The following is a 27781-nucleotide window of genomic DNA, read 5'->3' as shown; positions in this document are numbered from 1 at the left end:
ACTTTAATACTTTTTTGGCTGAGTTGTGTGTGGTCTGGTTTTTTTTTTTTGGAGGTGGGTCCATTCGGACTTTTCTGTGATTGGGCCTTTTCGTGAGTGGGGGGGGGGGGGGGGGGGGGCGATGGTTTTCTTGACCTCCTTCACATTTTTGGGTATATAAGAGTTGGAACAGCAGGGTCATTTTAGCTCTGAAGAAGGGGGTTCGTCTCCCGAAAAGCATCAGCTTATCCCTTTCTAGGGCACAGCATTGTATTGGACTGCCACTGCGGACCACTTATTCTGCTTGTATTTTCCTTTGGTTTGTGAGTATATATATCTATTTGATTTCACAATAAACACGTGGTGTACCACGGTAATGCACGATGAGAGTACGCCCTTTTTGCTTTTGTTTAACATGGAAGAAAGTATAAGATGCCTTAAGTATAAGGGGCCAACATTAAAGTGAACCCGTTGCATTGCCCCAGATAGGCAAAAAACAGGCTGACTTTACAGCAGAAATGAATGTATAAGTAAAAAAAAAAAAAAATCTATATATTCCATGTACTGTCTTACTATTCACTTCGTGCATTAAGAAGCCACAGCTTAAAAAAAAAAAAAAAAGCAATAAAAAACACACACACCTTGTCTCCATCATGTAAGACAGTTGAGCTCTGAGGTAGAGCAGTAGTCCCAGCATATACCCTGTGAATCAGAACTCTCTAAATCAGCAGGGAGCGTTAAGCTGGGTATGCATGCTCCAAACATTAGCCGCTTTGACAGAATCGGCTAACATTTGAACCCTGTGTACAGCTGTCCTTCCAACAGAAGCCAGTCCAAGGACCGGTTTTGTCAAAAGGACATGATGGAAAAGCAGCATGCAATAAGCGCTCACAGCCCCCTGTCAGAACACAAAGGCACAGTGGGAGAAGTCACTGTAATAATATCACTTAGTTAGTACGGCGATCTGTTTTCTGTTCAGCCCATTGGGTTGAAACCCCCCAAAACACCAAAAACCAAACTGAATGTGTGCACCAGGTATTCGCTTTCCCAGCTGGAGAACTCTAGCTCTCTCTAGGAAGGGTACTAGACTGAAGCCTCCAGGTCTTTGACAGCTCAGAACTCTCATACAGAACTGGAATAAAGGGAGAAATTGACTATTACCATAGCTAGTAGGAGTCTGTCACATTGAACTGGACTGGAAATGCTTCATAACTTTTCTAAGCCACTTCTTCAGCTCTGATTAGTTTCAAGGAGATACTCCAGTATTTAAATCTACACAAGTAGCAGAGACACCTTAATCCAATCTCCATTGAAAGGCAGATGATGACTGTCCATGCACAGGAAGGGAGTTGAGAAAGTCATGGAACCACCCTGTTCTAGTTGCCATAGCTGTGGCTGCTTTATAAACTAAATGAACAAAAGGACTGCAATTACTTATCTTTCTATTGCACTTGGAATGCATTGACATTTTACACAGTTCAGTTGGCAATTAAAGCTGAACTCCAGGAATTTAAAAATGTAAAATATACTGTCTGAATATGAGTTAAGTCCAACCAGGTGCATGTCCTCTCAGGGACATATCTTTTATTTGCAACTTAGTTTTATGAAGCGCAAGGAATACAACTATCGCTATGCTCCCAGAGCTCTGAGAGGTGAGGCACTATCTTCTCACACACAGCATCTTTGCCATTCCCTGCCCTCTGTCATTTATTCACAAAAAACTCTTTGTATTGAATTGTCTTTGAATGAAATCCCCATCATACAAAGCGTTCTGTGATTGGGTAGCAGAAAGAGGAGGGGTGGGAACAGCAGCTACATAAAACTGCAGCTACTGGAACGGAGACCAGAAGGTCCAGCATCATAGCACTAGAAGTATAGGAATAACTATGCTCCCGGAGCTCAGTATACAGGTCAATTTTAAAATTAAAGAAAAGTCTATGAGCTGGTATTCACCTCATTAGACTTAATCCATGATAATCCAGAACATTTTACAAAGTGGCTGAATTCCTGGAGTTCAGCTTTTAGTTTACAGTATAAACAAAAATGTATCCAAAAATAGTTCATAAAGAATTAAGAGTAATAATGGTAAATCAAGAACACACTCTAAAAATCTGTACGGCTCAGTACTGTAGCAGGGTAATAAAGATAGGCTGCTCTAAGAGGGGAAAAAAAATAAATAAAAAATGCAAGCAGCTATAGTAGGACTAGTCGTTCTGGACACATTGGTGACAACCAGGAAATCCGTCGCACTTCCTGATTGGCTATAGGACAGGAAGTGAATGGAAATCTTCCCAATGGGACACAACCGGCAGATAAAAACAGTCAAGGTTTGTAACCTCACACTCAAAAATGAGGAAAAAAAAAAAAGTTTTGTCTTTAGTTCTAATTTAAGGTCACAACTGCCAATAATACCATGCTATTAAGGCCAAAATTTAAGAGAAAGCAGAGAGTCTGAGCTTGCCCCACATCCTGCGACCTACACATTCTTGGTGGCCTATTATCATTATAGGCTACCTCCCTGGCCAACATGAATATAGAAGTGCTGGAGCTTTTACATCAAGACATCAGAACGACTGTACAGTTAGCTGCAACAGAAAGGTTTTGGGGGCTGTTGCAGGTATTTGTGAACACCCCTCTAGGTGCCCTCACTTTATGCATGTAACAGTTTATGTAGCAGAGTTGCTTTATTTACAATTTCTGTAGCAGCATTGCTTTAACGCATGCTAAGGGCAGCACAGTGGCTAAATGGTTAGCACTTCCGCCTGGCAGTACTAGGGTCGTTGGTTCGAATCCCAGCCACGGCACCACCTGCCTGGAGTTTGCATGTTCCCCCTGTGCCTGCGTGGTTTTCCTCCGGGTACTCCGGTTTCCTCCCACACTCCAAACACATGCTGGTAGGTTAATTGGATCCTGTCTAAATTGGCCCTACTATGTGTATGTATGAATGTAAGTTAGGGACCTTAGATTGTACACCCCTTGAGGGTTAGGGACTGATGTGAATGTACAATATATATGTGTAAAGCGCTGCGTAAATGGATGGCGCTATATAAGTACCTGAAATAAATAAAAAATGCTAAGGGTTCATGGATATAACCACTGTTTTATGATACAGATCAACCAGAGACTAATAAAAAGGCTGTTTGAGAAATATTCTAGTAAAGGTCCTAGCCAGATCAGTAAACACTAAGTATAATAGAATGAAAAAAAAAAAAAGCCACTGAAAGTACGTCTGAAAAAACAGCAATGGGTAGTGGAAAGCCTAATTGTTAAAAAGGAATTTACATTCTTAGGCTCCAAGCACACTAGCAATTTTTTTTTTCAAGCTCAAAAAACGCTGGATAAATAACCGCTGGTAAAAGCATGTTTTAGTAGTGTTTTTACAGAACATGTAGGAAAAGCTGTTAGGAACAGTTTAGTAGCTGGAAAAACGCTCCCAAAAGACAAAATTGTTTTCCTGCTCCTAAACACTGAAGCTTGAAAAACACTACTAACCTAAATAAAGTGGATGGACACATAGCATAAACACAATTAGCTTTTAGTAGGCAGGAAAAAAAAATGATAAGTTTCTAGGAGCTTAAAAAAAATGCTAGTGTGCATACAGCCTTAAAAGCTTGTTAGTTTTAATGCTATAAGGTAAATGTCAATGTATACATAAAATGTATACTGAATGTAATGTGTGTGAAAGCAGCTTGAATTAGTTAGAACAGATTCTATATAAAACAACCAAACACAGTCATTGTGCATGACAGAGATTTATCAAGCCTGTCAAACAGCAAACCAATGTAACAGACAGATTTACTACAGTATATGACTGCAGCTTCATCGTAAATATTCTAACCTCTGCTGCCCAACCACACCTTATTTCTGCATGTGTTTTGGAGATCAGATCAGTTTCATATACAGTGGTAAATCTGTCCTAGACCTTTCAAGATTGTCTCAGTTGGCTGCCCAGGACAGCTGCAGGTCCAGAGGCCGCAAATACACAAAATACTATCCAAAATACTTGGCTAAAGACAATTCAGTAGATGTGCTAATTTGTCACCAATTTGCTTTCTAAATGTTTGTATTGATTCTCTCTCAATGAAGGGTCTCAGCCTTTCCAGACTGAAACCTATCATATCTAGGCAATTTATACTTTGTTTAATCTCAAGTAGTAATTTTTGCCAACATGATTCCTGAACCTCACACAAGCAGCCAATTCAGGGAGAATCTGAAAAGTATCACTACTTCATGAAAAAAAAAAAAAAAATCAATGGATTTATGCTAAGAATTCTCAAAAAAAAAACAAAAAAAAAAAAAACTGTCATGCAAGCTATATTGTAGTGTGTGTGTGTAATTATATATATATATATATATATATTTATTTATTTATTTATGTAGTGTAACAAATTTCAATATGGTTGATGCAGGGGAAGAAGCACAGTTTTGTTAATGAAATGACAAGAACACACACAACATCAGTCAACTGTATCTTACTCATATTTTCTTCATCATCCACATCCATGGTGAAATACTTTTGCTGCTTTCTAGCTTGCCGAAGGGCGCCTCTCTCTAAAACGAGATGAAATATTTAGCTCTTCTATGGAGATTTTATACATACATAACAAATGACTTCTGTAATTACTTGCATAAAACACACACAAATATGATTTCTGGTACCTGACCGAACTTCAGCTTCAAATCTGAAATGATTTTAAAGGCAACAGCCTTAATATTTTAGCACAACCACAAGCCTTACTCAGTGTCTTCGCTATCCTTTATAGCTATGATTATGTTCTAAATATATTAAACAAGCAAACACATGATTGTTTGAATGTACTATGTGAGAAGACCTGTGGTTTTTGCAGATAAGACATTATTTAACATTTAATAAGTTAATATTTGGCAGCATGAAAGAACATTTTAAATTATTATGCTTACAAATCTATTCTGGCATAAATTTAGCAAGTAGCAATTCTGTTTGAAATATGTACAGCTGACATTTTTTCCCAATAATTACCAAACAAGGAAAGTGAGATAAGGGAAAAAAAACACCACTCCTCTCTTTGTATACACGATGAATACATTTATATGATATTAAACTTAACACCTTGCTACCTCCACTACAACCCCGCTCCAGCATTCTAACATTTTAATCCAATTGGATCTGCTTACACGTGTTCGGAATAAAGGCAGAAAGTACAATCCATCCTGACAGATGAACACGGCCATCAAGCTTTTCAGCTGCTTCAAAAGCCAAGACGGGATTTTATTAAACCAATTTTACACTGCATACGGTCAGTATTCACTACCGGATTTAAGACCGTGCTCCCAGACCATCCAATACAGCACAATAATACACATGCCCCTCAAGTCGCTACTGTACAAATACATTATCCAATTTTGTATTACATCAAAGACATTGGTGATTTGCTTCAAGTGGGTACAAGTACAAATACAACATAGTGCCTATAAAAATTATCCTAACCCTTAGAAAGTTGTGTTTTACTGTAGTTAATTAAAATTTTTTATAACAGAGGATATATACAGTATACATACACAAACTGTTCAGAGATACTGTACACTCTAAATGCTGAAGAGATATGTACAAAGTGATTAAAATGGCAAATTAAAAAGTCACATAATTAGTTGACTAGAGATCTCCAGTGTGTAGTCATGGCAGCATAAATACACATATCAGGAAAGCTTAGGGCCAGTAACACCAGAACGCAGCGTGAAAAAGACATGTTCCATGTATGTTAATGTCGCCCACCAAGGTACTGGAATACCATGTCATTTGGTGTGGCGTGTTTTTTTTTTTTCTTAAAGTAGTGCATGCACTGTTTTGTGTGCAGTCCAATGCAATTTGCAGCCAAATTAAGGGAGGGTGTGTGTGTTTGTGGACCCCCTTCTGCCACCTGTAAAAACAAAAAGCAGTCCAGCGGCTATTTAGCTGCTCAGATTGCTTTTACAGCATTGCTGGCTGAAATCCTCGATACTCCCGCTTCCACTAGAGGACGTAGGGGCATTTCCTTTAGTGTTGAAGTGGTTAAAAGAGCGTTCCACCTAAAACGTATCTGTTTTTGGTAGACTGTTACTGCGGGGAAAGGGGTCATATCGCTGTAGGTTTGAAGTGCAGGCACCTAAAAATTTGCTAGCATACCTCCTGCAGCCTCAAACACTTTTTTGGTCAAGGCTGAATGCAGTTTAAATACAGTTCCTTAATAGAGCAAATTATTGTAGGGAGATATGTTGAGTTTACAAATCTTAGCCCATTGGGATCCAGTTATATCACTTTTGAATGATTGACCTTACTGAAAACTGAGTAACTGGCTAGAAGGTTACAAGGCCCTAATCCAGTACAGGATGGTCTGCTAAATGACCCATAAACAAATGTTGCAACAAAGTTAAAAGAGAAGTAGAGCCTTTCGCTCCATCCACCCCCCCACCCCCTCCATTTATACTTACCTAGGTGGATGAAGCATCGCACTGATGCTGCATTTATCCCCTGCCGATTCCAAGTGTGAGAAAGGTCAGTCACTGCTCTGTGCTCTGCCCCCTCCCGCACTCAGTGGAGTGTGGGGCTGTGGAGTGGCTGGCTTAGGCTCTCAGCACCTCGCTGAGAGGCTGCGCCAGGGGCCGCTTCAGACTTTGGGATGGATCCAGACTTTAAAGTTGGCCTCTTTCCCCAGTCTGGACAAGCTGAGTGACGTTACCCGACAGCAGACTTCAGCCTGCTGTCAGCTGAGAATCGGTGAAAGGAGTGCAGAACGAACTGCACTCTTGTGATCCACAGAGCTTTCGTTGCACTTCTCCTTTAAATGAAAAACAATTTTAACATGCATCTAAAGCCATAGTGTTTGGGAGAATTGCTTTTACGGCTTTTTGTATCAAGTGGAGGATACATTTGATATGACCAGGACACTATCATCAGGGCAGAAATTGAAGGAATATCTTAAATTTTGAGTTGTCGCCAGAAAAGCAAGAGTGGAAATATTCAGAGAAATCTGCCCAATTTGACCGAGAATACAAAAATAACCTGGCATGGGTTTTAACAATTCCCAACTCATTTGTTTTGGCTTTAAATATAATTTACTGTAAAAACTGGTATTTGACCTCTCCCAATCAAACTTTCCTAGAATGTACCAGTTCAGTTTATCCTACCCCTGACCACCCTGTTCGTTGTGGAAGCCAAAAAACGGACAAACATGCACAGATCATGGAGAATAAAGGAGTGCCAAGACTTGAGACCAGATGATTGTTCCTCTCTATGGCTGAACACTACACATAGGTGCCCTTTTTACAGGCTACCACAATAGGAGCCTGCAGTGGGTGTATGCTTAGTTTGCATCCAAGAAGTGTAACAGTTTTAAAGTTTTGCTGAGATTGCAAGGGAAGGCCATATAATAAATGATAAATTGAGACAAACTGAAATGTAATGCTTGATTCAGCTTTAGTGCCACTTTACCAAAAGACCCTCAAATTACAAAATGGAGGAGCAGTAATTTACAGGTACCTGTAGGAGACAGTGTATAGATAAACATGTAAATGAGAGTCCCCTTTACGCCATCTCACATTCTGCCAATTTATTCCCTTGCTTTTGTTTGTAGTTTTCAATGATTGCCACTTGAGAAGATATACTACATTAATATATATGTGTAAGTTCTTGCACTCATGTACACACATGTAATCAAAACATTCAAATGCCTCAAAGTCTATGTATTGATAATCTGGGCACTCCTAATCCAAACCTATAGACAAGCAATAAAGATTAGTTATGGACTCAACCAAGATTAGTGTTTTTTTTTTACTGTTGGTAATAAAATCGATCAGAAGTTGGTAGTCAAAGCACATGAACAATTCCTTTAAATTATACAAAGACATACAAAATATAAAAGAAAGCCACACTCCATAAGTGTCACTTGCTCCTCGCAGTGGGTGCTAATCAATGCTATATCAACATAAGGTCTCTTAGATTGACAATAACTGCTCAGCATATTGAATTCAAGTGTCCTTAAATCATCTTCAAGGATAAACATCAAGGATAGCTATCCTGACCAGTTTCACCAGGGCACCTGGCTGCCTCAGAGGTAGGCTCAGGTTTGTTTGGCATGCCTGATGGACTGGGCCTTTAAGATGTCCGCCCCACGTGGAATGAGCCATGATATCACAACGTATGCAATGACGTCACGCATGCACGATACAGCGAGCACCATCTATGGAGGAACAAAAAGTACCTAAGAACGAACTGCAATAGCAGAAAACCCCTCAAGTGCCACCTAGTGGCCGCTATAATATCCACACGTACAATTAATTTAAATGTAAAACATTTGATATTTTAAAACGTATTCAATCATGGGGTAAATTGATCAATTATTAGGGCCCAATACACGGCAGACGAAACAAAACTAAAGTAGATCACAAAAAACAAGGATAGTTCCAAAATATGTGCTAAAAAGGTACCAGTGTTGTCCAATCCATATAGAAAACAGTAGGGAAGAAAAACCCAATTAGTCCAAGCCATGGGTGGCCCACTTAAGGGGGAAAAAAAAAATAAAAATCTCTCTCTCGCTCTATCAACAAGGAGGACAAAGAGCAGTCAGGTTCTTAAAAATGGTACAAAGCTTAGACTATCATTAAGGCCAGGGGTTCTGGTAGCTTTAAGTACCCATATCTACCTTGCTTCACAGAGTGTTATCAATTTTACCATGACCCCATCTTACTGCTCTGAACTCTACTCCTGAGGTATCTTCTGCTCATGATACATATATGGACTGCCTCTTTTCGTCTATGGAAATGTCATCCAATTGATTACCCAAGAGTTTGTCTGGACCAAACTCCTTACAAACAATGCATATTGATGTATGAGCGAGGTTACAGTGATTCATCTAAAAACTAATTCTCGCCTGGACATTGCTCTTATTTGATAGGCGCTGGAGGGAGGTAAGAATTTACACAGTTCAATCAATTCCTCTTCTGGATTACATCAAGCTTGGAAACTACTCTGGGACCATTTAATATCTGCCTTCATTGAGATACCTACATAGCCACAATTTTAGTGCAAGAGGGAGGTTATTATGAATATGCTCTTTACACGGCATTGTCCTCTATACCACATATTGTCACTTTCCATATGGGGACCTAACCAAATATATTTTCCTCTGGGTTGCATTGATTTGTATACAAGAGATGTTTATCCTTGAAGATGATTTAAGGACACTTGAATTCAATATGCTGAGCAGTTATTGTCAATCTAAGAGAGTCCATAACTACTCTTTTGCTTGTTTATACAAGTTCTTGCACTAGCAGTATGATTTCTGTCTGTATGCTTTTTCCTGTATACAGTTTCCCTACTTCCCATTTGAGTGTTCCGTTTACAAGCTGGTTAGCTCTGATGATGTCACTGTGGTAGCATGCCAGCAGCATAACTACTGCCATGGAAAACATAGTTCCACATATAGAAGAATACAGAGCCTCTAGAGTTGGTTCTTGACAGCAAAACAGATCAGACCAAAGTGTTTTTACGCATTGGGTAGGTCAAAATTCAGTAACATACAACCTGGCACTCTGAAAAAGGCAGACTCGTAACAAGTGTCTCCAATTCACATGACAGATTAAAGAGGAGTTCCAGGCTCCCCCCAAAAAAATTGTAATAAAAGGACACTTACCTGTCCAGGGGTCCAGCACTCTTGTCACCCGGGCTAGTTCTTCACTATCCTCTGGGTTCCCGGCACAGGCATTGCAAGTAAGTGAAACCGGAAATGAAGCTTTGCAGCATCACAACCGGTGTCCTACCACGCATGCGTGAGCTGCACCGTGCCTTGTGATTGGTCACGTAGTCTTTTGGGACCTGTGAAGTGTCCCAGAAGACCGCAGGGGAAAGGAGGTGGGCCGAACGGTCAAAACCAAGTCTGACAAGATTTTACTTTGATCCCTTTGTAAATCAGCATGATACAATTCAGAAGGAAAAAAAACCCATTAGAGTCCTCTCCCCATCCCCTTGCATCGGGATCCCCCTTAGCATTGTAAGGTTAACAGGGGTGACTCTGCTGCCCTGAATTCTCAATCTGCACATGTTGATAATAAGCCATTGATTCTAGCTCTCAGTCAGATAAAATCTTGTAGCGGTCAGGCCACATTTTGGAGACCCCTGGTCTAAATGCAATAGTCGCATCACAGAATAACATTTTTTTTATTCTTCACTCCAGTGTGAATGGTTTTCGCGGTTTTTAAAATATATGCACAAAAACACATTTAAAGCAAAAGAAAATCATGAGTAGACGCATATCCTAAAATTAACTTGGGGAGTCCTTAGAAGTCGTCCTATGGAAACACAGGCAAGCGCGATTAACTTGTCACACTCTGTATATACTGTGAGATATGTTTTGGAAGTACAGGAAACTGCTAAAATAGACAAAAAGGTCTTTTGGCTACACATCAATTCTTCAGTGGCTTGCAGTGCCTTCTCATCTAACAGTCTTCAACTACTGAAGCTGAGAAAACTATGTTATACTCCCATTTAACTGCTGAGAAATGAATTTCAACTTCATTATCTCAGCAATTTTTCAACAGGTTAATGAATGCAAATTTTATAGAGCTCAGCATTGCAATTTCACAGTGACAGAAGATTTGACAAACTGGATCTCTTCGTCATTATAGGGGAAACAAGCTAAAAGACTTATGCATCTAGGCATAAATCCAAAAGTCATTTAAAGGGGTATTTCACCCTTGCAAAATACCCATTCACCTTAGAATAATGCTCAGCAGCTGCCCACTTCCCTTGGACTTACAATATTACTCTGGATAATAAACCCCTAACAGGCCGAGTATACTTGAAGCTATGCATTTCTGTGACAGATGGAAAAAAAAAAAAAGTGCACATCAAATTTCTTGAAATCAGAGTTCTAAGCTAATGAATCCACATTGATTTTTTTTTTGTAATTCAACTTTAAAAAAAAAAAAAAATTGCTATATCTAATTTAGTTATAGGGCAGTCATACGACTGCTACAGTCTCAAAACCCTCCCACACCTTTATTCATCTCAACTAAAATATACCCATAAACATAAGTTGACAGCATTGGTTGGATCAGGTAATCACAGACTTTGCTAGAAAACACTTCAAAAAGGAGAAACAACCACCAGTTAGGTTGGAATAGAAACCTTGTTCAATTACTTTGGTTTTTCCTAAGATAAGCCAGCAGCAAAACCTCTAGCATGTAGCTCCATCTCTTTTCTGTCCAAGCGTAAAACACAAAATTTTTAGCCACTTGACCTCCAGAAGGCTTTACCCCCTTCACAACCAGGGCATTTTTTTACTATTCAGCACTGTACTACATTAACTGGAAATTGCACAGTCAGGCAACACTTCCCAAATTAAATTTTAATTTTTTCACACAAATAGAGCTTTCTTTTGGTGGTAGTTATCATTTATTTATTTTTTGCTACACAAAAAAATACCGAAATTGGGAAAAAAAAAAAATTTTTCCTTTATAAACTTTTGCAAACAAATCTTTCATAAATGTAGACCAAAATGTATTCTGCTACATTTCTTTGGTAAAAATAACCAAAATGGTGTATATTATTATTTAGCCTGTGTGAAAGTTATAGTCTACAAACTGTTTTATATATATTTCTTTGAAAACTGATCAATCCTCAGAGGGGGCATATTATACAGGATTTATATAGTGCCAACAGTTTGCACAGCGCTTTACAATATAAAGGGAGACCATACAGTACATTTCAGTACAGAAGGAATAGGAGACATGTTCCACATAAGGTGGCCGTGCCCTGTAGCTCACTGCTTATGGATGAGAGTCTAAAATTTGATCCATTCCATTACACAGTATAACCTCTGGAAGAATCCAGGGGAGACCCTCCTCCATAAGCCTTTTCAAGAGCTCCCAAGATATTCCCATAGGCTCACCTATTTTTCTTCAATGCGGCAAAGCAGACTATAGCATATGCGTGGGGGACACCCTCGCTTCAATTTGAGGAAGTCAGATCCATAAATTCCGGGATTCTTGATCAACAAAAAATTTACAGTGGTGTTGGAGGACCGCAACAAATTTTTTTTTGTCTGGCAGCCCTGGCTTGATCGAGGGAATAGACCACAGGTGTCAAACTGCAGCCCTTGAGCTGTCAAGGAATTATAACCATCATGCCTTAGAGTCATGCTAGTAATTGTCAGCCTTGCAAAGCATCATGGGACTTATAGTTCCACAACTGCTAGAGGGCTACAGTTTGACACCCCTGGAATAGACTATGGCTTATACTCTGGTCCTGATTATTAGTATTACACATTATTTATATAGCGCCAACAGTTTGCTCAGCGCTGTACATTACAATGGGAGACAATACATGTGACAGTACTGTAACAATACAATAAAATACATGAGGGGTTCAAGGGCCCTGCTCCTTGGAGCTTACAATCTAGGAGGGAGGGGAGAGTGGTACAGGAGGAAATAGCTGTGGGAGATGGAGTGGTGGGGAGAGCGGAGGAGATCAGCAGTTAGGTGAGGGCGGGGTAGGCTTCTCTGAAGAGATGGGTTTTCAGGGTGCGCCTAAATGTGAGGAGGGTAGGTGACAGTCTGATGGATTGGGGTAGTGAGTTCCAGAGGATGGGGGAAGCCCTGGAGAAGTCCTGGAGACGGGCATGGGAGGAGGAGACCAGGGAACTGGAGAGTAGGAGGTCTTGTGAGGAGCAGAGAGTGCGTTTTGGGTGGTAGATGGATATCAGGTCGGTGATGTAGTTTGGGGCAGTGTTATGAACAGCTTTGTACGTCAATGTTAGTATTTTGAGTTTTATGCATTGGGCATTCGGAAGCCAGTGGAGGGATTGGCAGAGGGGGGTGGTGGATACGGAGCGGTTGGTAAGGTGGATGAGTTTGGCTGCAGAATTCAGGATAGACTGAAGTGGGGATAGCCTGTGTTGGGGTAGGCCAGCAAGGAGGGAGTTACAGTAGTCAAGTTGTGATATGATAAGGGAGTGAATGAGTTGCTTTGTAGTTTCTGGAGTTAGGAACAGACGTATTTTGGAGATGTTGCGGAGGTGGAGTCTGCATGAATTTGTCAGCGATTGGATCCGGGGCTGGAAAGACAGATTGGAGTCTAGAATGACACCCAGTACTCTGGCTTGCGGGGTGGGGCTGATGGTGGCATTGTTGGTCGTGATGGAGAGGTCGGGGGAGGGGGGGGGGGCGCGGGGGAAAACTAGGAGCTCGGTTTTGGCAAGGTTTAAATTGAGGAAGTGGAGTGACATCCAGTCTGATATGTCGTTCAGAAGGCTAGTGATTCGGGCGGAGACTGAAGGGGTGAGGTGAGGGGTAGAGAGATAGATTTGCGTGTCATCGGCATAGGGATGGTAGTTGAAGCCGTGGGAGTGTATCAGTTGACCAAGAGAGGAGGTGTAGACGGAGAAGAGAAGGGGCCCGAAGACAGAGCCTTGAGGGACCCCAACAGAGAGGGGGAGTGAGGGGGAGGTGGTAGCGTTATAGGTAATGCTGAAGGAGCGTTGTGATAGGTAGGACGAGAGCCAGGAGAGAGCGGAATCTCTGAGGCCAAAAGAGTATAGTCTTTGGAGGAGGAGGGGATGGTCAACCGTTTTGAAAGCAGCAGAGAGGTCAAGGAGTAGTAGCACTGAGTAGTGGCCATTGGCTTTGGCAGTTAGCAGGAGTTGGTGATTTGGAGTAGGGTGGTTTCGGTGGAGTGTAGGGGACGGAAGCCAGATTGTAGGGGATCAAGGAGGTTGTTGTCGGTGAGGTGGGAGCTTAGGCGATTATAGGCTAAGCGCTCAAGGAGTTTGGATAAAAATAGCAGCAGGGAGATGGGTCTAAGGTTGTTTAGGTTGGTGGGATCCAGGGAGGGTTTGATGAAGCTGAGTAAGATATGCCCGTTGGCAAAACGCGTTCACATCAGTGATGTCATGGTTGGCCACGTTCATGGGGTTGACACACCCTGTCCCAGGCGGTCCCAGGCCGCTATTTTGTGAACATTATGTTCACACTCCTTTTTTGGTTACTGGACAATACCTACTTTATATAGTGGTACCAGCGAATATTTATGCCTCCATTTTTGTTTTTCATATGGCTTATACTCCACTGTGGCAAAACTCCCCCCTTCTCTCCGTTCCCTTTTTTTCCCATATTCCCAGCTTCCCCCTCTCTTTTTTCTCTATTCTCTATCCTCCTCTCTATCTCCCTCTTTTCCATTTCCATTTTCATCTTCAGGGGATGTCCCTCCCACCCCCACCCCAGAACTGTCACGGATATCCTAGTGGAGAACATTTGCTCGCAACAATACACATGGGGACCGACCTGTCCTCATTTTTTTTTCCTCATTGCATACGATTTTAATCATACAGGTCTAGGGCTAAGTTGCACGACTCTTACCAGCTTATACCACCGTGCTTTTTGAGGCTAATATTACGTTGTGTAGCTCTCTCTCTTGATATATATGCGTTGTTACACTACTGTTGACCAAATGTGTTGGTTTACGGACCCCTGCGTGGGTTCCATTGACTTTGTAAACTTTTTTTACGATTTGATTATTACCACACTTGCCAAATATTTTTTGCATGTACTGGTCTTGGATATTTAAAAAAATCATTTTGTACCAGAAAACAGATCAATCCTGATGTACTGGCAGCCTATCCCATTTCTTGAGGCCCTAAAATTCCAGGACACTAAAAATACCCACCAAATAACCTATTTTTGGAAAGTAGACAGTCCAATGTACAGGTGCATCCCAAAATAGAATATCAAAAAGTTAATTTATTTCAGTAATTTAATTAAAAAAGTGAAAGTCAGAATATATAGTTTCATTACACAGTGACATATTTCAAGCATTTTTTAATTTTGATGATTAGGGCTTACAGCTAGTGAAAACCCAAAATTCAGTATCTCAGAAAATTAGAATTACACATAAGACCAATAAAAAATACTTCGTCAGGTTCCTTTTGCATTACTTAATCAATGCGTAGTGGCAAGGAGGTGATCAGCCTGTGGCAAGGAGGTGATCAGCCTGTGGCACTGCTGAGGTGTTATGGAAGCCCAGGTTGCTTTGATATTAGCCTTCAGCTCGTCTGCATTGTTGGGCCTGATGTCTCATCAACCTCTTGACAATACCCCACAGATTCTCTATGGGGTTTTCTTCAGGCAAGTTTGCTGCCCAGTCAAGCACAGTGATAACATGATCATTAAACCAGGTTTTGAGGTATTGGTACTTTTGGCAGTATGGGCAGGTGCCAAGTCCTGCTGGAAAATTAAATCAGTAACTCTACAAAGCTGCTCAGCAGACAGAAGTATGAAGTGCTCTAGAATTTCCTGGAGGGGGCTGTGCGGACACTGTTAAATAAAATATGGCGCTATGTATAATATATAAACTTCACTTATAAAACATATTCACTATGAAGTAACTCATACCTATGAAAAGTGATTGAATCTGTGAAAAAACAAAAAATAGTGACCTATAATACACAAATTCACTTGTCATACATAAATCACTATGAGATCATATATATCCATGAAAAGTGATCATATCAGCAAAAAACAAAACAAACAGTGACATGTAGTCTATACAAACCCACAGTACAGTCCGTATGAATATAAAGTTCCACGACCAATAGTGAAGCCGTATTTCAATACCGTGAATGTAATATTGATGTCAAATTCTATTACTCCGAATATTCGCCATTATTTGCACCAACACCAAGTGAATAAATGGAGGCTTACCAGAAGCAGAGACCCCTTAATTATAGGGGGTATCAACCAGCATTGCAATATAGGATATCATCCAGTTCTCCATGCCATACCCAAATCAGGAATTTCTCAAGCCTCTTGGATCAAAGTATGAACTCAAATGATACATGTATCTTTGCAGTCCATTCTATGCCAACAATGTCAAAGCGGTTTATTCTGTCCCGAGGGGCGGTGGCGGCTCCTTCCTCCCAACCCTAGCCTGCAGCTCCACTCCCCAGGTCTCGCTTACCTGCCTGGACACAACCTAACCCGACTTGTGCTGACTTTGGACTTGAGAAAACAGTGGACCAACACCAGTATATGACATGGCTCCCCAAATCATCACTGACAGTGGATGCTTCACACTGGACAGGACCTCATGCAGCTTGGATTTTGTGCCTCTCCAATCTTCCTACAGAGTTTGGGACCTTTATTTTACTTTCATCCAAAAAGAGGACTTTGGACCACTGAGCAACAGTCCAGCCCTTTTTCTCCTTAGCCCAGGTAAGGCTCTGACGCTGTCTCTGGTTCAGAAGTGGCTTGGAAAAAGGAATACGACAGTTGTAGCCCATGTCCTGGATACGTGCGTGTGTGGTGGCTCTTGAAGCAATGACACCAGCCAGTCCACTCCTTGTGAATCTCCCCCAAATTCTTGAATGGCCTTTGCTTCACAATCCTCTAAAGTCTACGGTTATACCAGTGCACCTTTTTCTACCACACTTTTTCCTTCCACTCAACTTTCCATTAATATGCTTGGATACAGCACGCTGAATAGCCAACTTCTTTAGCCGCTTGCCGCCCTGCCACTGTATATATACGTGTGCAGGGCGGCACTGGGGCGCAAAGCCATGTTTTAAAACTGGTTCCGCGCTCCCGACGTTTTCGCCAGCAGGGGGCGCACGCGCTCCCGCCGACCCACGGGTGACACCATTCGATCCCGGAGGGATCAATCATTCGATTTCAGCCAGTGATGTCTGGCTGAAATCACATGATCGGTCTCTGTCCTAGCCTGTCCTGTGTTGACATTTACACAGGACAGGATTTGATGTCATTCTTCTCTGCCTGGACACATTCCGTTCCAGACAGAGAAGAAGACATACAAAAAGTGAGTACAAAGCACTACACTAACAGTTAGAACACTCTAGGACACATTTAACCCCCTGATCGCCCCCCCAGTTAACTCCTTCACTGCCCTGTCACCAGTGTCACTGATCAGTGAATCGATTTTTACTGATCACTGTATCAGTGTCGCTGGCGACTTCCAATAGTGTTAGCGCCCCTCCAAGATAGCGCCAGTTTGCCCGCCAGTACACCAGTAATCCCATTTAACCCCTTGATCCCCCCCCCCCCCAGTTAACCCCTTCACTGCCCTGTCACCAGTGTCATTGATTACAGTGAACAGATTTTTACTGATCACTGTATTAGTGTCACTGGTGACTTCCGATAGTGTTAGCGCCCCTCCCATATAGCGCCAGTTTGCACGCTAATGCACAGGATTTTTTTTACCAAAAACATGTAGCAGAATACATTTTGGCTTAAATTTATGACTAACTTTGAGTTTACGATATATTTTTTTATAGCTGAAAGTAGAAAATATTGGGGTTTTTTTCAAAATAATTGTTTTTTTTGATCATAGCGCAAAAAAAAAAAAAAAAAAAAAAAAGCGCACAGGTGATAAAATACCACCAAAAGAAAGCTATTTGTGTGAAAAAAGGACGTAAATTTTGTTTGGGTACAGCATTGCATGACCACACAATTATCGTTTGAATTAGTGCAGTGCCAAACAGCAAAAAAAGGCCTGGTCATTAAGGGGGGTAAATCCACAGGAGCTCAAGTGGTTATAACCTTCTGTGACTTACCCTCCTTGCAGACTGTGTCAATGACTGTCTTCTGGACAACTGTCAAGTCAGCAGTCTTCCCCATGATTGTGTAACCAACTGCACCAGACAGACCATTTAAAGGATCAAGAAACCTTTACAGATGTTTTGCATTAACAGATCAGAGTGCGATACCATGAGTCTACAATATTGAACCTTTTCACAATATTCTAATTTTCTGAGATACTGAATCTTAGGTTTTCACTAGCAGTAAGCCAAAATCATCAAAATTAAAAAGAAAGAAATGCTTGAAATATATCACTCTGTGTAATGAATCTCTATAATATAGGAGTTTCACTTTTTGAATTGAATTACTGAAATAAATTTAACTTTTTGATGATATTCTAATTTATTGAGATGCACCTGTATACAGCAAGAGGCATGGTGAGATATTTTAAGGTTTAGTTTTTTTTTTTAACTTACTGTCACCAGTGCAGTACAAGGTCAACAGGTATACTGACTGATGACCGTATTAAAACATTTTTTCAATATTTTAAACATTTTTCTCTATTTTTTTTTTTACACTTTTTTTTCTACATACTTTCATCAGTAATTTAGTGCCACCATATTGACACTGTACTACTCTGGTGGAGAGGAGTAGACACTGACTGCTTATAGCATGGATGATAAGCAGTCCTTTTAACTGTGGATGCCTTGCTTACTACTAGTTATGTGGTACAAGGCTGCTGTGAGTTGCCCTGTACGATGTGATAGCTGTGGGCCAATCATAGCACAATAATAAGCAAGCTGCTCATAAATTAAATCCATTCATGAGAGTTTGTTTACATTGTCATTACGTGGTCGCTATGATTTGCCACAGAGATCACATCTCCGGCCGCTCAAAGTGTCTGGATACAGATCAATGTGAGACTCTGTGTCCAGGGGACCAGTGGTCAGAGGATCACGCTGCAGCAAACTCCAGGGAGTGCATACCCAAAATTACATACAGGTATGTCATTGTGCCTTTACATGCCACCCGCAGTAAAAGTACTGTGGGCAGGACGGAAAGTGGTTAATTGTCTAGAAAGTAAATATTCTTTGTGGGTTAGCTAGCTTTGCGTATTTGGGGATTGGCCCTATATATGACTTGTGAGAACATGTGAAATGTGCATTTTTGTTTTTTAGGAAGATCTATGTGATTTCTTGAACTAGAGGTTCTTGACATTTAACTATTACAGTTCACCAATGAGTTGTCCAGTATGTCCCCATACATCCTTTGCTGAACTGTCAAAACCCTCACCATCCCCGCCAATCACTTTAGGTACCAGTAAGCCTTCAAAAGCTACTTTATATGGATAGTTAGGAACAGAATAGCTAAAAGAAAGGATATTAGCTACTAATTTTATCTACCAAGTCACAAGATAAGATATTAAATCAATTCTTACCTTCTGCCATTGCTTTCGTGGTGATGCCTAGAGGAAAAGAAGCAGTACATTAGCTGGTATAGAGGGTTACACATGTTTAAGAGCATTACATCTGCAAACTGACAATGTAGAATCACATATGGCTTCTAGATAAGAAACCAAAACCATATGCAATTTTTGCCACAGTCTTTCAATTGTGTAAGTAGTAAAGCAGTATGTGTTTCAGTTGACAAAAACACTGCCTAATTAAAAGATAGATGTGGGTTGTCATGTTTTTGGGCACATTGGTAGTTTACTCCTGTCCTGTCAGGCCATCATCCTAAACCGTGAGGCAGCCATTCTGTAGGATGTGAATATGCAAACTAACAATTAGTAAAAAACTTATGTTGGGAAGTGGCACTACATTGTTAAATTATCTATTCAGTGATTTGACAGACCCATCCTCAGTGCCAGTTCAGTTAACAAGCATCACCTAATAATGAAAACCACACTGGGCACAATAAGTTTCCAAGGTAGCACTACAGTATTGCTAAAGCCAAAGTTTAAAAAAACAAAAAACAAAAAACAAGCTATATATCTTACCTGCTCTGTGGCCCTGAACGTTCTTTTCTGGGGTTTCCCTGCCAGCTCTTCCTCAGTGTCTGCCCTGTAGCAAGCATTGGCTATGGGGGAAGATGTGCAGTCTATCGACACCCCCCCCTGTGTTTTGGCCCCGCCCCCCACTCCCTCTTAACAGGATTTGATTTGCAGCAGCAGGAGCCAATAGCTGCCGCTGCTCTGACTTGATCCTGTGAGAAGAGAGATACAAAACAGCACTTTTTTTGGGCACAGTGCTGGATTGAGATTAGGCTAAGGCAGGTAGTTAAAGGGGGGGGGGGGGGGGTGGAGTCTGAAAAAGTGAAAATGGCCTCTTCGACCACCTTTTTCTTGAGTCCTGTGTCCCATGTGGCTGCTTTTATCCTAGGTCTAGGGTAGCAGAAGGCCTCGTCTTTTGCCCATGTGGAGATTTAGCTTCACCCCTCCCATTCAACTGGGAAATGCCAAGACTTCAGTGGGTAGTGAAGGCTTTGGTATGTATATATGGGAACAAGGGCTTAATCTAGGTAGAGGCTCCTATAAAGCCCGGGCCTAAGGTACAAGGGGCTTCACCAATGATAATGCTAATGAAGAAAAATTTATCCAGTAGGTTAGAAAACCTTGCCATTGTTCCTCCTTGTAGGCAGCACCAATCTCCTCCATCCCCTCCCCTCTACAAAGACATGAAGACACAAAGCTTGTTTTGTAATTAGGTGCAGCTCTAAAAACAATGTCCGTAAATATATTAAAATTAAATACCAGAAAAAGTGACAGTCTGTGCAGGTCTAGGTGCGAATAAGCAGTAGAATCCAATAATAGTGCTCCAAATCGTGTGGTAAAATTACGCACTCACCAGATGCGTAATGTATACACATTAAATGACTCTGTAGAGGTCACCTTTAGGAGTTGGATAAGATCCTAATCCAGGATAATCCTCACTCTAGGTAAGGTGGTGCTGTCAGGAGCTCACAGATAGATACAGGATCCAGCTGGCCAGAGATCCCTTTAAGGGATGGACGGGTGTAAATGCCTGCTTTAAGGGACTCCCTTCTCTGGATACTTAAGGATGGCTGGATCGGATGGGATCTACAAATAAATTGCTTGCAGTTTCCCCAGCACAGCGCGCAGATTGTCCAGCAGCCTTTGTAGCGGCTCCATATTTTCCAGAACCGCCTATTTACTTTGTATGATTTTCTGAAGTTTTTATATTGGTTGCCTTTGGTGTTCTAGCTGCTTATTAGAGAGCGCTCGCTTTTCCATTTTATCTTATTGTTTTGTAATTCCTTTATTTTAGAAAAGTTGAAGCTTACATGCATATGTGAAAGCAACATAAATGAGGTAATCGTGAGCATTTTACAGTGAAATCAGGTGCAAAAGATTACAATAAGGCAAAATATATATAAGGTGATCACGCAAAACACTGCAGACTTCAAGTTTGATCTCATACAGCAAAACATAGAAAGCACATAAGATAGTATGAGAAGAGACCTTTAACATACATCTAAGTGCTTAAAAAGTGCAACCAGATATCATAAAAATACAGGAGGTGCACAAGACACCCCTGTGGCCAATGCGACCCAAGAAGGACAAAAAAAAAAAAAATCAAATATGGGAGGGTCAGTATGACCGTATGGATGTCCCAGAACTGGGCCAAATTTATGGGATGAGGGATGGGGAAGGAGAGTGAAGTAAACACAAATAGGGAGAATGGGAGACCCATATGTATCTGACATAAAAAAAAGGTACACATATGGGAAACTGAAAGTACAGAGAAGAAAAAAAAAATAAAAATGTAGTAATGTGAAGGGGTGAAATAACTACAAGTATATAGGAGAGCAGGGTCTCTCGCCCAGGGTTTACAGGCCAGAGTCCTGGGTAGTCATCCAGGTTGATAAACCTCCTTCAAGTAAGCATCAGTATATATAGACACCACTTTTAAGTTTCTCAGCAGGGGCAGGTGAAATTTGATTGGGCGTCCATTTCTGATAGCCCTCGGAAGTCTAGAGAAACCCCAATACTTTAGTCACAATACATACACTTAAAGCTCAAAATTATATTTTTTAAATTTGAAATCATACAAAAAGCCTGGAGAGTGCATGGATTTCACTGCTAATTGGATTAAAACTCCCACAAAGTCTAGAACAGTCTTAAACTGAACTGAACTGCCATGAAAAGACCGGGAAGAAAATAAAAAAAAAAAAGACAATGAAATGATGATCACCACTTAAGGAAACTTCAAACAATATCAAAAGGGTAAGCATTTTCTGTGTGAGCGGAAGACTTGATTACCAGCCAGTTGCTATCATGTTAAAATGCAGATGAGAATAATAGCAGTGGCTGCTATCACGCCTGGCTAAATTTTGCTGTAATGAATACATTTTTCAAGACTCATTTTCCAATGTGGAATAAAACGTGTTCAAGGCTACCCTGCAAAATTTAAATGATTCATTGGATGACTCTTACAAGATCTATGGCCACAGAGAGCATTTCAGGGACACCTTTCAAGTTTTATTGGCTCCCAGGGTCATGTAAATGCCAGATGGAAACATATACTTTGATTACACGCAAACCACAAGGGACCTTTTTTCCTATACAAGGAAGGATTAACATGACAAGATTTTTTTCTTCTTCTTTTAAAACTTTAACACAACTTTAAACCCAACTGAAGGAAAAATATGTACATACATTGTATTCATTTTGTTATGCTGTCTCCATTTGATGTATAAAATGTACCAGGTAAATTTCAGATTTCTCATTCCCTGTGTAAATGGAGTAATTTTGTTATTGGTCATTTTGATAGTCCACCCGTTTTCTATGTTTATGTATTAAAGAACAAACGTGCCGTAGTAAAGGCTGAATAATTGCTTGAACGATACCCGTGTGTCACTTGCCTTATTCCCAGGATCCTGAGGTAGCGGGGCAACAAAGACAGGACATGTTACCAATTAACCCTTTTAGTCTGGTGTCAAAGTGAGATGATGGTCAAATCAGGTAAGCAGAGTAGTGTGTGCGCCTTAGACTTACCTAGGTTGTACATTTTTATCCTGTAAGAACTCAGGGTTTCCAAATTGGTAGCTCAGGGAAACTGCTAGAGACTGGGTGTCTCGCAGGGGACTGTTTGAGGTTTGGAACGTCGCGGGAAAAGTGTTAGCCAACACAAACTGTTTTACTGTGAATTCACAAGACTCCTAGTTTCCCGTCTATTGTAGAAGTGTAATGCTTATTTGCTGTATGTTAAACAGTTCAGTAGATTATTTGTGTTGCCGGAAGGTACCAGCCACTCCACCACCCTGCGAGGGTCAACGCCCTGTGACCGGGAACTGGTGAATGCAAGGGGTACTTGAAAGCAACAGATTAGGGTTATTATAGTGCCTGTATTTTTAAGCCGTAAGGCGCTCTTTTTGTTGAGAAGTTTTGTCAGCGCTCTACGTGAGTGCAGTACAGCTACTCCGGTCAGAGCATAAATTAAGGCACTGTAATATTTAGTAGCTTTGCTTAACTGCTGCATTTGCTTTAAGATGGGATTGTCCATGGTAAGAGACCTCTGCCCGGAATACCCAAGCCTCCGTGTAATGGATTAGGCGATACTGCTAAGAGAAAGTAAGACAGACAAGAAAATTCTGAAATGTCCAGAATAACTTTTAAAGAATATGTGATAAGTGTATCTCTATTGGATGATTATGTGGACCTTTTTGTGGAAAATATGACCAAGTGGTCCATGGGCATGAAAAGCAGTAGTCCCTTTCCCAGAGACAGGTCTAATGATACGTGTCATATGGACATAAAGGGGACTGTGTTTGGGAGATCAGGAAGCTTTCCCGTGGTTTTCAGGGGACCCTGAATGGGATATAAAGTATATGAAGGCGGTAGGTCTTAACTGGCTGCAATATGCGCCTGGATATACCCCAGATCTCAGTGACCCAAATTTCTACTCTTTAGCCCCACCATCTGCCCCGCGAAGTTATACACAAGTATATCCAGCTTTGCCCAAAATAGCGGATGATTACTTCCTCAGATTTCCGAGGATGGACAGACCACCAAAACCTCCCATAGGTCCATTACTGGTAGAAAATATACAGAGTCCAGACAGTACTTACTGAACGGGAGGCAGAGGGAGGAGAAAAGGGAGACCAAAAGGGACCAACCGCAGCAGACTGACAGGACGGATGACGATACTGGAGGGACAGAGTAGTACCCAGTGGGAAGTGACCAGTCCAACAGGAAAACCAATGACTGTTAGAACATCTAAAAGGACTGTAGTTCCCAATGAAAGGACTTTGAGAAGTAATAAGGCAAAAGAGGAAGCAGGAAGGAGTGACAGTGGATAAAATTTAGCTTGTCCATATATTGTAATGGAAAATGAGGTGGTAATTAAGCCCATGGATATGGCAGAAATGAATGACATTATAAAGAATAGTCCAGACCCCAGACGGAACCCGGAAGCATGTGTAGCCTATTTGAAGAAAGCTGCAAGAGGGAGACAACATTCGCCACAAGACATGAGACGGATTATAGACGACATACTAGGTAATGATATGGACTCAGGTTTTGACTGGGCAAAAAGGTCCCTACTATTGACACTTTGGAGGCACCTGGCAGGACTGCTGCTAATTATGCATGGGGGACCATGGCCAGACGAGATATGTGGGAGGAATTAATGACTGAAATGAACAGATTATGGAAGAGAAGGGAAGGAAGTCCCTAGCAACTGCTGTAGCAGGTAAACAGAATCCGAAGGAGGTAGTGACTGCTTTTGTTAAACGATTTAGGAAAGTGTGGAAGGAAGAAGCAGGCATGAGTTTAGGTACAGAAGAAATGGGCACTATATATATTCAGGCATTAATGAGGAAATTTAGACCAGAGATATGTCTCTTGGTGAAACCGTTGATTTCATACTGGACAGAAATGACAGCAAAGAACTTTGAGAAGAGGGTACTAGAAAAGGACTCTGCTGGATGTCTTGAGGTTCCCAAGCCTAGTAACAAGGCCCATTTCCAAGGATTGCAACATAGTAATTATCTGAGAGACAGAGAATATAGTAGGTATAGAGGATTTAAAAGGTGGAAGAGGTAGAAACCGGTGAAGAAATGACAGGTGTTTTGCATGTGGAGAGGAAGGACAAGGTGAGTGCCCATTTAAGGACAGGGACGTGGGTAACAGAATGAGTGAAAACAGAACTCCTGAGAAAACCAGATGCAGAAACTGACCAATAAAATACCCCCCTAATTGGAGGGAATCAAATCCCCAATAGGGGTGCCCTGAAGGTGAAAGCTCCCTCATGTCCTGTGGCCTTACATACATCTAAACAGAATCCACTAATAATTATGACAGTAGGAGATGAGGTGTGTTTCGTCATCAATATCAGTGCAGCCAAATTAAAATTTTTAAAGGGAGGATCATTATGTGGGATCATTTTTTGAATGTGAACCCTCAATAGGGATTGGTGGAGCAATGATAGCAATAAAGAAAACTCCACCGTTTCCTATAAAAAGGAGGAATTGACAACCTTTTGTGCCATGAATTTTGTATAATTCCCGGACATTCTGTAATTGTTTTAGGGAGTGATTTTTTTCTGTGAGATAGGAACAATTATGACAATGGACAAAAAGGCATGGCTGTGGATAGCCGCTTTCTCATTTCTCCCCAGCTTACTAGATATTATAAACCGTTATCTGAAGTTGCCTTTAGAATTAAAAGATTATTAATGTATTTCCACGGGGACCACTAGGTTTTCTTTGAAATTGGACTACTACGAAGGATTTAAAGTTAGATGTGAACCCTCTGTATGGATAACATGCATCCAGGTCAAAACATGGGAAACGCCCCCAGTAAGTGTAGCAAACCCATATGGAAATGGGCACATTGTAAATCATACCGGGATGCTCTGTAAATCTTTTAGGCTGAGGTTTGTTCAGGGCCGCAATCAAAAGTAAAATGAGGAGGAAAGAATACAAATGGAGTCACCACACTCTATTGTGAGCATGGAAGATCTAGATGAAGTGAAGTCTGGGCCAACAGTAAGTTAGATGTAGGGCAGGGGTATTGAATTAAAATTCAAGGAGGTCCGGTCACTAAAATTTTCTTCTGGCCGAGGTCCGAATAGGATATGCCCAACAGTGTGCTCCCTTACATTAGGTGTTGCCATCAGAGTGCAATTTTACATCATGTATTCCCATCACATCAGGTATTCCCGTTAAGAGTGCCCCCTTGTACTCAAAGTACCCATTTCCATCATATTCCCCATCAGAGAGCCCCTTTCCATCACATGGGCCCATCAGAGTCCCCCTTAATATAAAAAGGGCACTCTGATGGGCACATTTTGTTAAGAAGCGTCATAGTGGCTTAGTGGTTAGCACGTCTGCCTTGCAGTGAATGGGTCATGGGTTTGATTCCCGACCATGGCGCCTCCTGCATGGAGTTTGCATGTTCTCCCTGTGCTTGCATGGGTTTCCTCCGGGTGCTCCGGTTTCCTCCCACACTCCAAAGACATGCTGGTAGGTTAATTGGATCCTGTCTAAATTGGCCCTAGTATGTGTATGTATGAATGTAAGTTAGGGACCTTAGATTGTACACCCCTTGAAGGTTAGGGACTGATGTGAATGTTCAATACATATGTGTAAAGCGCTGCGTAAATTGACAGCGCTATATATAAGTACCTGAAATAATAAATAAGGGGCACATTTTATATTAAGGGGCACACTGTTGGGCACATTCTATGTTTTACGCATCACAGTGCACCTTAATATTAAATGTGCCCATCAGAGTGCCCCTGTAAGACAACACCCTATCTTGAGGGCAGACAGGAGCTGTGCTCTGATCCTTGCTGAAGGATGCTTGTGTAAAGGCAGGGAGTGGGAGCAGGAGGGACAGTGAGCTGCAAAGAGTGGAGTGCACACGTGATGTCATCGGTTGATGTGACGACCACCCTGCTTAGCAGCAGATCTGTCATTGCGGGATAGCGGTCCGTGGGCCACCATTTAGTGACCGCTGACGTAGGTTATATTCCCTGTACACCTTAAAAAGCCAGACCTAAATCTGGAACTGGTCCGATTTATACCAGAAGCAGTATCCCATGTCACAAGAAAATATGGATGGTATTATGCCAATAGTAAAGAAGCTCCTTGAAGAGGGAGTTTTAAAATCTGATTTCGCCCATAAAACACCCCGGTAAATCCAGTGAAGAAAGCTGACAGTACTTTCCGCCTACTGCAAGAGCTGAGGGCCATAAACAACCTCATTATTCTGATAGCACCCATTGTCCCACATGATGTACCCTCATTGCTCATCTCCTTTCCACACGATACACAGTATTATACTGTGATCGATTTAAGTAGTTTATTTTTTCCGTTCCCGTTGACGAGGAGACCGCTACTGCCAAGTTTTACCCTGGCTGGCAGACAGTTTGCTTGGGCCAGATTGCCCCAAGGCTACGCAAATTCACCAGCTGTATATTCCATGGCCCTCCAAGAATGCTTTGAAGGGTTGGGCAACCTTCCATGGTTCCATGTTACTCCAGTACGTGGATGATTTATTACTTTGTTCACCAGACAGGGAGGCTTGTAGGAAAGAATATACCTCTGTTAGATTTTCTTGGTACAGAGGAACACAAGGTGGCAAGGCACAATATTGCCAAACTATGGTATATTACTTGGGCTTCACTCTGTCACAAGGCACCAGAATGGTGAGCCAGTCAAGGATCCAAGCCATTATGGGTCTGCCTCACCCAAAAACTAAAAAGGAAATGCTCTCCTTCCTTGGTATGGTAAATTATTTTCGCCAATGGATACCTGACTGCTCCCATTATGACAATATACTCAGGCAGCAAGCTAAAATGTAGGCTAGAATTTCATTTAATGGGACCAAGAATCCACCAATGTCTACCAAACCTTGAAGTCCTCACTAGCTTAATCTCCTGCGCTGGGCTCAGCAAATTACAATATTGATTTTCACGCGTATGCCCATTACATTGTAAAACTATGGCAGCTGTGGTCACTCACGATCATGGAGGGCACGAGGCCAGCAGCCCATTTTTCAAAAGAGGCAACAAAGTCCAGTGCAGGGCATGCCAGCATGTCAGAGCCCTGGCCATCGGTGCCATGGCAGTGGAGGCTTCCATGAGTATGACCCTGGAACATAAGACTATCTTGCACACTTCCCATCATGTGCTACATGTTTTAAAGAATCTTACTATCCAACACATGACAGCCCAAAGAGCCACTACTACCAATCTAGAAATTAAATACTCTGGCCCAAACTCTGACCCCTTGACCC

General features: G+C 41.5%; 1 protein-coding gene across 2 annotated transcripts in view; it reads right to left on the bottom strand.

Moving 5' to 3' along the window:
* The window catches only part of ADARB1 (adenosine deaminase RNA specific B1), a 166632-nt gene that overhangs the window by 37737 nt on the left and 101114 nt on the right, over positions 1-27781 (bottom strand). For both annotated transcript variants that reach the window (XM_089671932.1, XM_089671924.1), the window contains 2 exons: positions 18956-18982; positions 4456-4530 (listed from right to left, as the gene is read on the bottom strand). In XM_089671932.1, the coding sequence (XP_089528058.1) occupies positions 4456-4530; positions 18956-18965 (85 nt within the window). In that variant the 5' untranslated portion in view covers positions 18966-18982. The remainder of the gene's footprint in view (positions 1-4455; positions 4531-18955; positions 18983-27781) is intronic.

This window comes from Staurois parvus, unplaced genomic scaffold (genome assembly GCF_062004578.1).
Source record: "Staurois parvus isolate SC_StPar_1 unplaced genomic scaffold, SC_StPar_1.0 ptg000011l, whole genome shotgun sequence".
In the NCBI taxonomy this organism is placed as follows: domain Eukaryota; kingdom Metazoa; phylum Chordata; class Amphibia; order Anura; family Ranidae; genus Staurois; species Staurois parvus.
Note: the sequence above shows the minus strand (reverse complement) of the source record. Positions and strands in the feature narration are given on the sequence as shown.